Consider the following 13,438-nt stretch of genomic DNA (forward strand, 5'->3'; position numbering starts at 1 on the left):
CGTGTGCGTGGCAGGGGCACGTGTGCTGCTGTGTCTGACACACACAGAGCTGGGCGTGGGTCCGGGCCCCGTGGAAGCTCCCGACCCAGCTCCACCCACATCCTTTCCCCCAGGCTCGTGAAGCTCCTCATTTCCAACGGCACGGACGTGAACCTGAGGAACGGGAGCGGCAAGGACAGGTGGGTGATGGGAATGGACCCTCCATACCCCCAGACTCGTGTCCTGGGCTTTGCCCAGAGCCGTTCTGGTTTACTGCAAAGATGCGATGCCGTTCTGGGGGGTTGTCTGACAGTGGGGGAGGTCAAGCACCATCTCACACAGGCCAGATGGGACGACAAGAAAACGTTCACATGTTCCCTCGTCATTTCACTCAGCGGGGTGTCCGTGGGGCGTCTGTTGGGTGCACGCACCTTCCCCCAGCTAGTGCCCAGCACACGCAGAGAGCTCGGTAATGACGGTTACCAGCTCCGTGGCCGCTGGCTCTGTGCGGGGCACCGGGCGGCGGGCCCCTGGGCGCTTTGGCCTCCCCGAGGGCTCTCCCTGCCTCGGGGTCCAGTGTCTCCGAAGACGCTCACGGCGATCACGAGACACAACCTGAGAACCCCCCTCAGGGCAGCGGGTGGAGTGCCTTACAGGAGAAGCTTACAGAAAACCGTAACTTCCAGAGGTGAAGGAATGTTCGAGAAAGGCTTAAAAAACGATGACTGAGCTAGTGATTAGGTTTAATGACTTAATTTAAGTCAACCCGTGTTTACTGCGTGTCTGCCACGTGCCCGACTCTGTGTGTGTGGCACCTGGGGAGAACAGTGAAGGCAGTGCAGAGTTCACGCCGGAGCTGGTCACGCGGCACTGCCCGCGCCCCCCGCCTCCCGCCCCCCTGCACCAGGCTCGGGCTCTCTCCAGGACACTGGCCAATTGCTGAACCAGCAGCCTGCTGGCCGCGCTCCCTGGACACAAGGCCGAGAGAGATTTTGAATACTCACAGTTTAAAAATCACTTGCAAATCGAAATATTAGTGTTCCACAGAGCTCTTAGGTAATTGTGGAACTAAACCATCAACTCAAGAAGTCCGAAACAGAGTCATACCGATTTAAAAAGGGAAACGAAAAGTGAGAGAACTTGAGAGGCAGGGGAGGGAATGAAAATAGCAGGAGAAATTGATTAATTAAACCATAAAGATTGAGAAGTGGGAGTGAAACCTCTTAAAAATCTCTGTAATAAAATAGACCAGTTTCTTCTAAACCCAAGACAGAAAAAAAATTAGAAAATCGAAAGGGTATGTAATGGTGGTTATAGAGGAAATTTAAACATGAAATGAAAATGGTGCATTTGCATCTCAAATAGTAGATTTGATCATTTTATTGAAATGGGTACTGTTGATGAGAATAACACAAACCAATGAGGAAGATATTGAAAAAATAGGCTATTTGAAGGAGAAAAAATTTAAGGTGAATCCTGGCCTTTATAGCATGCACGAAAACACATTCCAGGTGAATTAAGAATTAAATGTAAAAATCAATACCATAGAAAACAACTAGAAAACATAGGCATGTATCTATCCGATCTTATAACGTGGAAGACAAAAGGATTACAAGAAATCACTAAGAAAAAGATTAAGAATACGTTACTCATTTAAAAAAACTTAATTACAGCTCTGGCTGGTGTGGCTCAGTGGATTGAGTGCCAGCCTGCGAACCAAAGGGTTGCAGGTTCGATTCCCAGTCAAGGCACATGCCTGGGTTGCAGGCCAGGTCCCCAGTAGGGGGCGAGTGAGAGGCAACCACACATTGATGTTTCTTTTCCTCTCTTCCTTCCTTCCCCTCTTTCTAAAATGCACAGTAGAGCAAAGCAGTGTACACAAAAAGATAATTCATAGCAGAATAAGCTAAAATTAATATGACAGCTGTGTAGCTCTGAGAGTAATAAAAAAATTAAAAGTGGCCTACCCACGACACTGTTCACTAGAAGACGGTATGAGTATTGGTCTGGGGTGAGCCAGTGGGTCTTTCCAGGTACAGCTGGCAGAAAGGTGAGCTCATGTAACTTTCTGGTAAGCAATTTGGCCATACCCACCCGCAGCAAGCCCCCTGACCCCGGGGCAGGTGATGGGCTGCCCTCTCGGGGGTCTCCGGAGAGGAAGGCCTGTGTGGGGATGCAGGCACGTGGGCCCTGGGCTTGGGCTTGTGCTGGGTGTTGGATGAATTCCTCAGGGACTCGGTGGAAAACTTTAAACTTTTAATTTTTTTATCACTAGCACGACTACACATTTTTATATTAATTTTTAGCTTATTCTGCTACGAACTATCTTTCCTGTTGGGGAGACCTTCCTCCCCTACACCCCAACTCTCTACTTTGAGAATTTCAAACATCTGGAGAAGTCGACAGAATACTTTTCGATGAACAGCTGCATTCTTGCTGCCTAGGTCTGCCGGTTGTTGGCATTTTGCCATATTTGCTTCTCTTTGCGTTTTTATTCGCTTCTGGGGCGCCTGACTCCTTCCCAGTAACGTGGCAGGTGGCATAACCTCCCACCCCTCAGTGCCCCAGTCATGTCTCCTAAAGCCAGGACCCACGTCATCGTCCCGCCTATTTCCCCAACGTCTCGTGTGACCCGTCACCCGTGGGAGCCTCCTCCCTGCCCCCAGGGGGTCACGCACAGCTGTGTTGTGAGGGTGTGGAGGGGGGGGAACCACGATCCGGTCGAGACCCACACGCTGCATCTGCTTGTCTCTCTCTCCAATCTCTTTTGTCCCGGACTGGCCCTGTGTCCTTTAAAAATCTGTCTAGATATTTTTTCTCACAGCACGGACTTCTTGAGGAGGTCAGAGGTCAGACCACTCATCTTGCAGAACTCGGAACTCCCCGTGTGTTGCCCGAGCCCCTCCTCACGGTGGGCCCGGCATCTGCTCTGCTCAGGCATCCTTTCATTCCTCCCCGTTGATGCGGGTGGAAGGCGCGTCTGGGTTCAGGCCACGTTTCTAGGGAGGACGCTGCAGAGCTGGTGGCGTGGCCGCCGGAGGTCCGGCGTGCTGGTGGGCCCGCGGCTGGTGGTTCCAGGTTCGATGCTGTGGTTAGGATGCAGCGGCTGAGCCCCTCCATGGTGAAGACAGGCTTTCCCGCTGCAGCCAGAGAACCGTCTCTGGGCCGCTAGCCCGGCACGGTGCCAGGGGCCTGCTCCCCTGCCACCTGCTCCCCCACCACCTGCTCTCCCACCGTCCACCCTTGCCCGGATCAGGGACATCGCTGGGAGTGCAAAGAGGGGACTTTGCAGTCCCGTGATGCCTTCTGCACGTGTCGGCGGGCGGGCCTCTGCGAGAAGGGGCTTCTCCTCACCCTCACCAGCCGGGGTGGGGCTGCACCTCACCCCTCTCTCAGCCGAGTGCACAATTGTCTTCTTCAGTAGTCATGTTAGAGAAAGGACAGAAGGCCTCTCCTTCAACAGCAAACTGTCAAACCAGCTCCTTACTCTGTTTTGAACATCACCGTGGCCTGGGGGGTGCTTTAGAATCACATGTTTTACTCTGTTACCGTGATCGGTTTTTGTCAAGATGTCATTCATGTACCAGGAAATCTTCCCCTTAAAACGTGTGTCTCAGTGTCTGAAACTCTACGGACCCGCCGTGCAGCCCCCACCGCTGTCTGCGCCCAGGGCGCTGGCTTCACCAGCCCCGGAGGGAGGGGTCTCTCCCGGTTCCTCTCCCCGCCCTGGCCGGAAGGGGCTGCGGACTCGCTCCCCGTGTCCAGAGACCCACCCAGTCTGGACCCTCGCAGACAGGCCTGGGCAGAAGCAGGTCTCCAGCTGTGCATGTGGAGAAGAACAGGCAGGCCGTGGTGACGGCAACAGCGGTATCACCATAGACCTGCTCTGCCAGCCCCTGCACAGGGAACCATACGTGTGTGGCATGTTGCCTCTGTCGCCTTCTGCTCGTCAGAGTGTTTTACAGGAGTCATCAGTGCCTCACTCCCTTTTACAGCCAAGTGATAATCCGCGGGACGGACGGGCCGCGTCTTGCCGACCTAGTCACCAGGTGCCGGCGGGACCCGCGTGCACTGTACATGAGTGACTGAAGTGCGGGTTTCCTTCTGAGCTCGGGGCCAGGTGGGGTGCAACTCGGTCCTGCGAGTCGCCCCCTGGGCTCACGGCCAAACGCTCCTCCCCCGTCTGTTGCAGCCTGATGCTGGCCTGCTACGCCGGGCACCTGGAGGTTGTGAAGTATCTCCGGAGACACGGCGCCTCCTGGAAGGCCAGGGACCTGGGGGGCTGCACGGCCCTGCACTGGGCCACGGATGGGGGCCACTGCGGCGTGATCGAGTGGATGATCAAGGACGGCTGCGAGGTAGGGGCCTCCGCCCCCCCCCCCCCCCACCACGGACGCCTCGGCAAGGGCCCGAGACTCCCTCCGCGGGGCCCAGGGGGTGCAGGGCCTGTCGGTTGAACTCAGAGATGGCGGGGAATGTTCTGTGCCTTTCCGGCCGGAGGCTCCTGTGGGTCACGGCAGACCTGGCTTGATGGTGAGGCTCCAGGTTGTCCTGCAGGTTCATCTCGGGTGGGAGGAAGGAGAGACCGCCAATGCCCGGGCAGGGCCTGGCCCCATCCTCCTCACCTGCCCTGTCCACTCCCTGTCCGCCCCTCGGCCGGCCGAGCTCTCCTGGGCCCCCACCCGGGACCGCCCCGGGGTGCAGACATGATGCCAGGGGCTCTCGCAGCTGCAGCCGCAGCTGCTCTGGTCGCTCCTGTTGCCTTTAGAATTCGCTTGGTTTCCCTCTCGGGCTGTTCCAAGGTTCGTCATTACAGAAACTTTGCGAAGAGCCCACGACTGTAGCCAGAGCAGACCCCAGTCCCGAGCGGCTCCTCCCTGGAGCGGCAGCTGGCCCGCTCCTGGGTTCGCGCTGTCCGGAAGCACGGATCTGCCTTAGCCAGCAGAGGGGCAGCTGGGACTCCTGGAGACAGGCGGCCGGGGTTGGCTCAGTTATGGCGACTGCTGGCAATTCTGAGGGCTTCGGTTCGGGACTGCAAAGGGAAATAAAAACGTCAAGGTGTGGAAGGAAGGACCGATGAGCAGAGGCCGCCCTGGCTGTGACTGTAGGACGGTGCGGGGCGTTGAGAGGGTGAGCGGGGACCCGGAAAGTGAACTCCGGCTGAGAAGAGTCCTGTCTCCGGGAAGGTGTTCGGGGACTTGTCCCCACTGGTCTGGGGCGTGCGGTGGCGGGGCAGCGAGGCTGGCGCCGTGGGCTCTCAGGATCCCTGCCGCCCCGCTCCCAGGGCTGAGAGGAGGGGCCCTCGAAGGGAAGACCTCAGTCACTGAGACAATTCCTTTCCACGGCACTTCTTGTTTCCTTTGAGGAACGTGCACAGAGGTCAGAAGGGTGGGCCTGTGGGCCCGGGCCACCCCAGCCTGGCGTGGCAGAGACAGCCACGTGGCACTGGAGTGGCGATTTGCAATGTTCTCGGCTCGTGGTTCTGACCCGAGTCAAGTCTGTAGGAGACAACAGGGTGGACGTTGGCTGAAACGGGGCCGGGCCCCTGCTGTGAACACTGACACTCGGGGGTCCGGCAAGTGTCGGCTCTCGGGGTGTCGGATGGGAACGCACATCTCTGGGGTCGACCCCACGTCTTCCCGCAGCACTGCGGCTGCAGAAAAGGTGTGTGCGGCCGGCAGGTGGCGGGTAGGCGGTGTCAGCGCGAGCGCCTCCGTGGCGGGTGGCCAAGAACGCTTTGGAGGTCCGTGGGCGGGGGGGAGGGACCTGGAGCAAACTGGGGTGTCACTGCCACCCCCCTTCCCGAGCACAGGATTCGCAGGCTGAGAGGGGCTGGCCCACGTGGGAGCCGTTCCTGCGCCCCTGAGCTGCGGGAGCTCGGGGAGCTCTCACCGGTTACACACCCAGGATAGAGGCGCCGACCCCGGCCCGACCCTGGGGACCGAGGGAGGGAACGTGCGAGGACCTGCGCTGGAGACTGTGTAAAAAGCACTGTGGAGTGCGGGGGTTATTCGATTGTTATTTAAATACGCTGAAACTTGCCGCCCCAGGGTTATTTGCTGTTTGCACGGGAAAGAGCCGCAAACCCTGAAGAGACTGTGGGGGAAATCTCCCGCATACAAATAACCGGAGACTCGCCCCCAGGACCTCCTGGTGGTCCCCGGGGCTCCACTCTGATGCGTTGCTAAGGCTGCGGGTGCCCCGAGCCAGTCTGTCCCCAGAACGAGGGGTGTGTGTCCGCCCTGTGCGTGGGCACTTGCCCGCCCGGTGGCCCCCTTCCCGCACTGATGGGGTCCTTCTTGGGCCCCGAGGCGGCAGCATGTACTTCCTCTCCTCCTACTCCACGTCCTTCGCAGCCCCTGATGGGGCCCTCAGTGTCGCGTCGGCCATGGGCAATGGCCTCCGATGGCCCCTTGGACGGTGTCCAGTGTAGGGCGAGAGCATGGGGTCGGCTGGCTCTCCGGGCCAGAACTCGTGTCACGGATTTGGTCGCTCCCACTGTGTTTCCCTGTAGGGCTCCCGCTTAAAACAAGTGTGTACTGACAGGTACGAGGGGGCGTGCCTACACTGCTGTCTGGCCCCAGACACGGTGACAGCGGTTAACAGAGATATTTCAGAGCAAGCCAAAGGGCGTTTACTTAGGCAGCAGGTGAGGCCAGGCAGGCAGGTGGGGCTGAGCGAGGCGGCCCCCGGGGGCCTGGAGTGAGGTGGCTGTGTCTGCTTCGCTCCTCTACCCCCCACCCCCTTGCCGCGAGAACAAACCGTGGCCGAGAGTCCCTTGGAGGGGGGTCCCAGGGCGCTGCAGCACCCGCTAAGGGGGCCCTCCCCCAGCTTCTCCCTGCACGGAGCGTGAGTTCAGGTAGTACACCCGCTCACCCTCCCCACCCCCCCAAGCCCAGAAATGCTGCCCTCAGCCCGGGGGGGGGGGGTCAGGGCAGCGGGGGTCCCGGGAGAGCCTCTGGCGACCGGCGTTCAGGAACAGGAGCCGGATGGAGCCCCATCCCTGCGGCCTCCTCACAGGTGGACGCCGTGGACACTGGCTCCGGCTGGACCCCCCTCATGAGAGTGTCCGCCGTCTCGGGCGACCAGCGGGTGGCCTCCCTGCTCATCGAAGGCGGGGCCGACGTGAACGTGAGGGACAAGGACGGGAAGACGCCGCTGATGGTAGGCCTTGCCCTGGGGGGGGGGGCACAGGGCCCCCCGGCGAGGGCTCTCTGTCCACGGGCACGTTTCGGTCCCCTGTGCTTCCCCACCGGCCTCTCCCCGCGGGCAGGACGGCGTCAGCACCCCACTTCCGTGGTCTGTTTTACAGCTCCTCCTTTCGGAACTGCCCGCCCCGACCCCAAGGCCACGGCGGGGTCCCAACAGACCTGCGAGCGCGGCGAGGGCGCCGCCTGTGCCGCCCCCTCCGGCCTCGCGTGTCCCGGGTCGTCTCGGCCGGGGCGGGGCAGGGTCCACTTCCCGTTCCCCACAGCCGCCCTCGCTGCAGGGCGACAGCACACAGGCCCGTCCAGCAAAGCCACCAGGGCCCCCCCCTCTGAGGATGCTGGTGGCCCCCCCACCGGACCTGCCCGCTCAGGGCCACCTCACTGCTGCCACCTGGCGGCGGGGGGGCCTCTGCGGAGGGCCGCGGCCACTCGCCCGGCTTCCGTGCTTCCCTCTTAGGTGGCCGTGCTGAACAACCACGAGGAGCTGGTCCAGCTACTTCTGGACAAAGGGGCGGACGTGAGCGTGAAGAACGAGGTGAGTGGCGCGAGGGCCCCCCCCAGGTGTGCCCCCCCCCCCCCCCCGGAGAAGAGGGCGCACGTGGGTAACGCCGTTCCCGCCGTCTCCCCTTCCAGTTCGGCAAAGGCGTCCTGGAGATGGCCAGGGTGTTCGACAGACAGGTGGGTGCGCCTTCCGCCTTCCCGGGCGCGTGTCTGGCTCGTACGTAGTGCTCAGAACAACACACCCGGGCCCTCGGATCACACCCCCCTGTCGCTGTCATTGACCTAGAACGTCATCTCCTTGCTGGAAGAGAGGAGGAAGCAGCAGATGCCCAAGAAGCCAGCTGTCCGTTCCGTCCACTGACCCGGGCGCTGCTGTCCTCCGGGAGAGAGCCGAGGGGCAGGAAGCAGAGCGTGGCCGCCGCCCTCAGGGACGTGCAAGTCCGCGTCTCCGAGGGCCTCGCGTTGGAGCGTGTGTTCCGTGGAAGGTTCGCCGTGACTTTTGTAGCGCACAGCCATTCCCACTGTGAAATACACCTCTTTACGCAAACACGCGGGGCTCTGCTGTCGTCCCTGGGGGTCCGTGGTGCGGGGGCGTCTGCGCGCCCCGGGCCTTTGGGACTCAGAGACACACACGGTCTCCCACCTGCCACCCCTGCCCCCACGTTGACCTCTGGGCCGCTCTGGGACCTGGTGGGAATGGTCTCCCTCTCGTGGTTTCAGGAACAGCGTGCCCACCCAAGGGCAGGCCTTCCCGGAGGTGTCCCGGGCTGGTGTTCCGTCCAGGACTGACACTCCTCCGGACAGCCCAGGGGGCTGCGGGCCAAGCTCTCTCCTTAGCCGCTGGCCGCACGTCAAAGCACTCCACGCGCGGTCCAGGACTCCGAGGCGGCCCTGGTGGAGGGGGCTGGTGGAGGGGGCTGGCGGAGGGTCGGTCTCTCTCGGACAGACCCGCCTGAGAACGTGCTTGCGCATCCCTCAGGCCTCGGCCACGAAGGCCTGGCCTGCTGGCAGGTTGACTGCTTTGTCCAAGAGCCTATGAAACTCAGCCTCTGAACAGAAGCGTGTTTTGAGGCTGACCACGCAGTGCGGGGAGACGTGGGGGTCAACATGGGTGAGGTCTGCTGGTCGGGGCTCAGCCACGAACGTGGGGGAACTTCGACCCGGCAGGCGGCCACCTGAGCTGGCAGGTAGCAGGCTGTGGGTGTGTGGCGTCTCCTGAGAGACGTTGGTTACCTCGGCCCCAGGAGAAGACCCCCCCACACAGAGGTCACACGGGGGCGGGGTTCTCTCTGCGAGGAAACGCGAATGAAAGGCAACAAAAGCACCAGAGCCGGGGGCGAGGGTGCAGAGAGCCGGCGCCGGTTTTACTGGTTGGTGCTGGCCGTTCTCGGCCTTACTCCTCGCGGCTCACAGAACTTAGAATTATATATGCAGGTCATGTGGAGTCCTCTCCTTGGGTATTTCATTAGCGTTATCCCTTTCGTACAAATGCACATTCCTTTACATTTGCTACAGTAGAGTTTTTAAATCTCCCTGAAGACGACGACTCCCCAAGCACCGCCCCCGCGATCCACGCTGGTGCGCACCTGGCCTTCATTTCCCGGTCTTCCGTGGGTCTCGCTCACCTGCCCCACCTGCGGCAGGCGGGCGCGCACCCCTTCTCCCTGACAAAGCCTCGGCCACGCCGTCTCCTCCCCCCGACCGAAGGCTCGGCCGGAGCAGGGGGCTGACCCCGGTCAGCAGAATGGGAGTAGGAACGGCTCCTGCCTTCTGAGCAGTTTTAAGAACCTCCCCACCATCCTTCCCCATCTCTCCTTCCCCTGCTGCGAGGCCAGCTGGGACCCAGACGGGGGCTGCTGCGTGAGCCCAGGGCCCTGCTCGCCCCGCGTGGACACTACCCGTGAGTAAGAATGACCCTTGCACGCCGGAAGTCGCGGCGTGACTGATGCTGAGCAGCGGTCCGCTGTGGCCGCATGACTTAGCCCCAGATGGCTGCTCACGAGGTGCAGCTGGGTGTTTGTGAACTTGATGTTCTCCAAACAACACCAGGACCTCTCCAGTCCCATGGTCTCCAGCCTCCGTTTATTCGGATGTTTAGAAACTGTGGAATGGATACTGAATTTTATCAGCTGTCTCTTGAGCATCTCGGGCAACCATAATATGGCGTACTTCCCTGCAATCTATCCATTTGGTGACTTGGATTATTCAATTTTTATTCTTTTAAAGATTTTATTATTTTTAGAGAGAGGGAAAAGGAGGGCGAAAGAGGGCGAGAAGCATTGGTGTTTGGTGTCTGAGAGCTACACTGATTGGTTGCCAATCACATGTCCTCAACTGGAGACCTGGCCCACAGCCCGGCATGTGCCCTGACTGGGAATTGAACCAGTGACCCTGTGGCTTGCAGGCTGGCGCTCAATCCACTGAGCCACACCAGCCAGGGAGGATTATTAGCTTTCCGAATATTGAACCACCCTTGCATTGCTGAGGTTCGCGTGGACTGGATTTCACACGCTCACATGCTGTGTGCATTTGCGTTTTACCTTTTTGCTTAATGGGCCTGGACAGTAGCTTACCTTGTGTTTCAATTTTCCCAAAGAAGCCATCCCTAGTTTTTTATTAGTTTTACTTTTCCCAATTCATTTCTACTTTTTATTTCTACCAGTTCATTCCTTCTCTTTCTGCCTAGGTTTATTTTCGTTGTTGTCCCTTTGTAACTTTTCAGGGTGGATATTTAGTTCCTTTTCATCCTTTTTGCTTACGGATGTGTGAAGTTCAGGGTTTCTCCTCCCCCTGGGTACCATGTCGGCCGCGTGCCCACGGAGAGCGCGCTAAGCCCCCCCCCCATGGAACACTCCCCTGTGGGCATCTCCTGGACACCAGCGTCTGGGCGCATCCCAGACCCCCGAGCAAGGTCTCCAGGGGCAGGATAGTCCTCGTGAGGCCCCCCCCCCCCCAGCGAGTTCTCATCATTCAGGGAGCGTGGGAGATGCAGACACAGACGGTTTCGTTTGCCATTTTCTCGATATAATTTGCAACTCACCTTTGATTTGTCACATTCCCAGGGCAGAGGACTGGTCTTCTGCTTTTAGTGCATTATAACCTTGAGAATTCATCCGTAGTATTTGGAATTTGAATGTATTTCATGGCTTAATATACAAAATTATAAATACATATACATATATTTCTAGAGACCTTTGAAAGAAATATTCTGTGTGTTTGAAGCATTTCATCTGACACATATCAATTTGATCTACTACGTTATTAACTGTGTTTGAGGTCTTCTATATGCTTATTTTTTGCCTACTTGTATTTTCATGTGTGGAGCAAAGTAACAATATAAAGGCCTTGTTACCTCTTATAAATGTATTTTTCTTTGTATTTGCTTCAGTTTATTACGAAGTTAGATGCTATTTTTTAAAATTGTAAATAGATGTGTATTATGCTTAGATTTTCATTCCGGATAAGTCTCTTGTAAATGTTTCTATTTCTGCTTGCTGGCTTTTTGAATTGCTCTCTTCCGTAAATAAGACAAGTATTACAAACTCTATTCTGATAGGTTTTGCGTTCACTTTGTTCAAAAGGAGTGTCAGGTTGCCCTGCCCCGCCCCCCAACCTGCCAGCCCCGCCCCTGCCTCACCTTGCCCCGCCCCTTCCCCCACTCCACCCCACCCCGCCTCACCTTGCCCCGCCCCCGCCCCACCCCACCCCAAGGTGTGTCTGTGGAAAAGCTTCTCATCCTGTCACCGGACTGGGTCATGTGGACCGCAGCTTGGTCCCCCGCCCCGAGCTCACCTTGCTCCGCGGTCCCATGTCCAGTTCCAAACCTTCCTTCCGTCTCCATCCGGGCATGAGAACACAGACATGCCCCCCTCCAGGAGCCTCCCCCTGCCCCGTGCGGGAGCGCTCCCAGTAAGGAACAGGACGCATGTTTATATTGACCTGTATAGCATTTATTGGATATAATAGTCGTAACAATGGCTTTTTCTACAGAAAGAGCAGGTTGCGTCATCCGGAGAAGTGTGCACAAAAGCGATGGCCCATAGCATACAGAGGCAGGCGACACAGCGGGAGCGAACGCCAGCAGGACCCGGGAGGGAGGGGGCGCTGCGCGGTCCACAGGCCGGCAGGACGGCAGCCCCCTGCGCTGTGCCGAATTGCCCGCAGCTGGGTTTTGCCAGGCACACCCACCCCCTCGGGCTCCCCCACCCCCCACCCTGGCTCCCAGAGGGACCCCACGGAAGGAGGTGAAAGAGCCCGTGAGCTCCGCCCGGCCTGTCCTGCCTGGGACACTCAGCGGGGTTTCTGTTTCCTGATTGGACACATTTGCTCCCATCGCTCTCCCCCTGGAGTGCCTGCCTGCAGGCCGGGAACGTGGGCGTGGTCCCGCCTCCCTGGGAACCTGAAATGACCCCGTTGTACCTGCTGTTTCTTTTGTCTGACCTACAGTGTGCTGTCCTGACGGCTAAACATGTGTTTTATGGAAGGGGCGCCCACGGCGGGGGGGCACAGGACTTGGGTTCGCAGATGACGGGGAGGGTCGAGGGCGTCACGGAGTGTCCAGCCCGGCAGATGGAGTCCCACGGAGAACCTGAACGGTGAGTCAACCCCTCCGGCCGCCACTGTCCTGGCTGCGCATTGTGTCGGCTTTACCTGCGGTGCTTCTCCTAGTTCCCCTCACAGGACGGGGCTCTCAGTGTCCGGGCTACACGCCGCCACTGCCGTCCCCGAGTAAAGGGGAGGTCGTCCTTACGAAAGGCAGGGGACGGCTCGTTCACCTGCAGGTGAGTGGCGTCCGGGAGCCCCTCACCGTGCAGACGGGATTCTCAGCCTCACGGGACGTGCCTAGTGTGTGCTCTGTGTCACTGTCAGGTTTATAAGCAGAAGCCGAGGGGGGCTGCAGAGGGGGAGTCTTTGGGCAGAGGTCGCCGTAGGGGCTGGGCCTGGGGGTGGGACTCTCCGGGGTGCAAGGCCGGCAGGGTGGCTGCTGGGGTAGCTCTGAGCTGCAGCCGAGAAGGCTGGGCCCTAGGCACCTGGTGGGTGGCTGGTGGGGGCAGCCGCCGCCCCAGTGGTCACTGCTTTGGCCTGAAGTGGCCACAGAGGAACGCAGGGGCCGTTGGGAGCTGGAGAGACACGAGCCCTGGGCTTGGTCTGAGGGGGGAGCTTGTGTCTGGGAGACAAATGGATGCCACTCAGGGTGTGTCACACCTGGGCCCAGGTGTGTTGAGGGACTTGCCCGTGAGTCCCAGGGAGGAACCAGCAGCCGAGGGCCGGCCTCCGTGGCGGAGGGAAGGGGAAAAGGCGGTCCCTGCCACGCCCCCACCAGCCAGGTGCAGTGTGTGAAAGCCGCAGCCTGAGAGTCGCACCTGGGTGTCGGCGTTGGCACCGGGAGCCGCTGGGGCGGGTTAGTGTGATGTGTATCTGGGTCACCTGTGTTGGCAGTGAGGAAGGGTTTTCTAAGTCAAGTCAGCCCCAGGCTCCTGGTCCCAGACCACCCAGGGGAGCCCCCCGCCCCGTAGCCAAAGCATTTGAGGACACGAGCCTCACGGGGCGGGGCTGCAGAGCGAGAAGCTGCGGGACAAAGCGCGCCCAGCGGCCCCAGCATCCCAGCCTCTCAGGTCTCCTTGGCTCAGGACACAGCAGGTGAGAGGCGGCAGGGGTGCGCGGGCACGCCACCTGGCCAGCCCCGGGCTGGCCTGCACCGTGGGGGCCACAGCTCCCAGGGACTCTCTGTCCCCGGCCGGGGCGTTTGC

General features: G+C 59.6%; 1 protein-coding gene across 1 annotated transcript in view; it reads left to right on the forward strand.

The window, feature by feature from the left end:
- FANK1 (fibronectin type III and ankyrin repeat domains 1) overlaps window positions 1-8,238 on the forward strand; it is a 46,555-nt gene extending 38,317 nt beyond the window's left edge. The window contains exons 6-11 of the mRNA XM_028513811.2: window positions 114-179; window positions 4,172-4,337; window positions 7,000-7,143; window positions 7,645-7,722; window positions 7,821-7,865; window positions 7,975-8,238. Of these exons, the coding sequence (XP_028369612.1) occupies window positions 114-179; window positions 4,172-4,337; window positions 7,000-7,143; window positions 7,645-7,722; window positions 7,821-7,865; window positions 7,975-8,049 (574 nt within the window). The 3' untranslated portion in view covers window positions 8,050-8,238. The remainder of the gene's footprint in view (window positions 1-113; window positions 180-4,171; window positions 4,338-6,999; window positions 7,144-7,644; window positions 7,723-7,820; window positions 7,866-7,974) is intronic.
- The last annotated feature ends 5,200 nt before the right edge of the window (window positions 8,239-13,438 follow it).

Source organism: Phyllostomus discolor, chromosome 5 (genome assembly GCF_004126475.2).
Source record: "Phyllostomus discolor isolate MPI-MPIP mPhyDis1 chromosome 5, mPhyDis1.pri.v3, whole genome shotgun sequence".
Lineage (NCBI taxonomy): Eukaryota > Metazoa > Chordata > Mammalia > Chiroptera > Phyllostomidae > Phyllostomus > Phyllostomus discolor.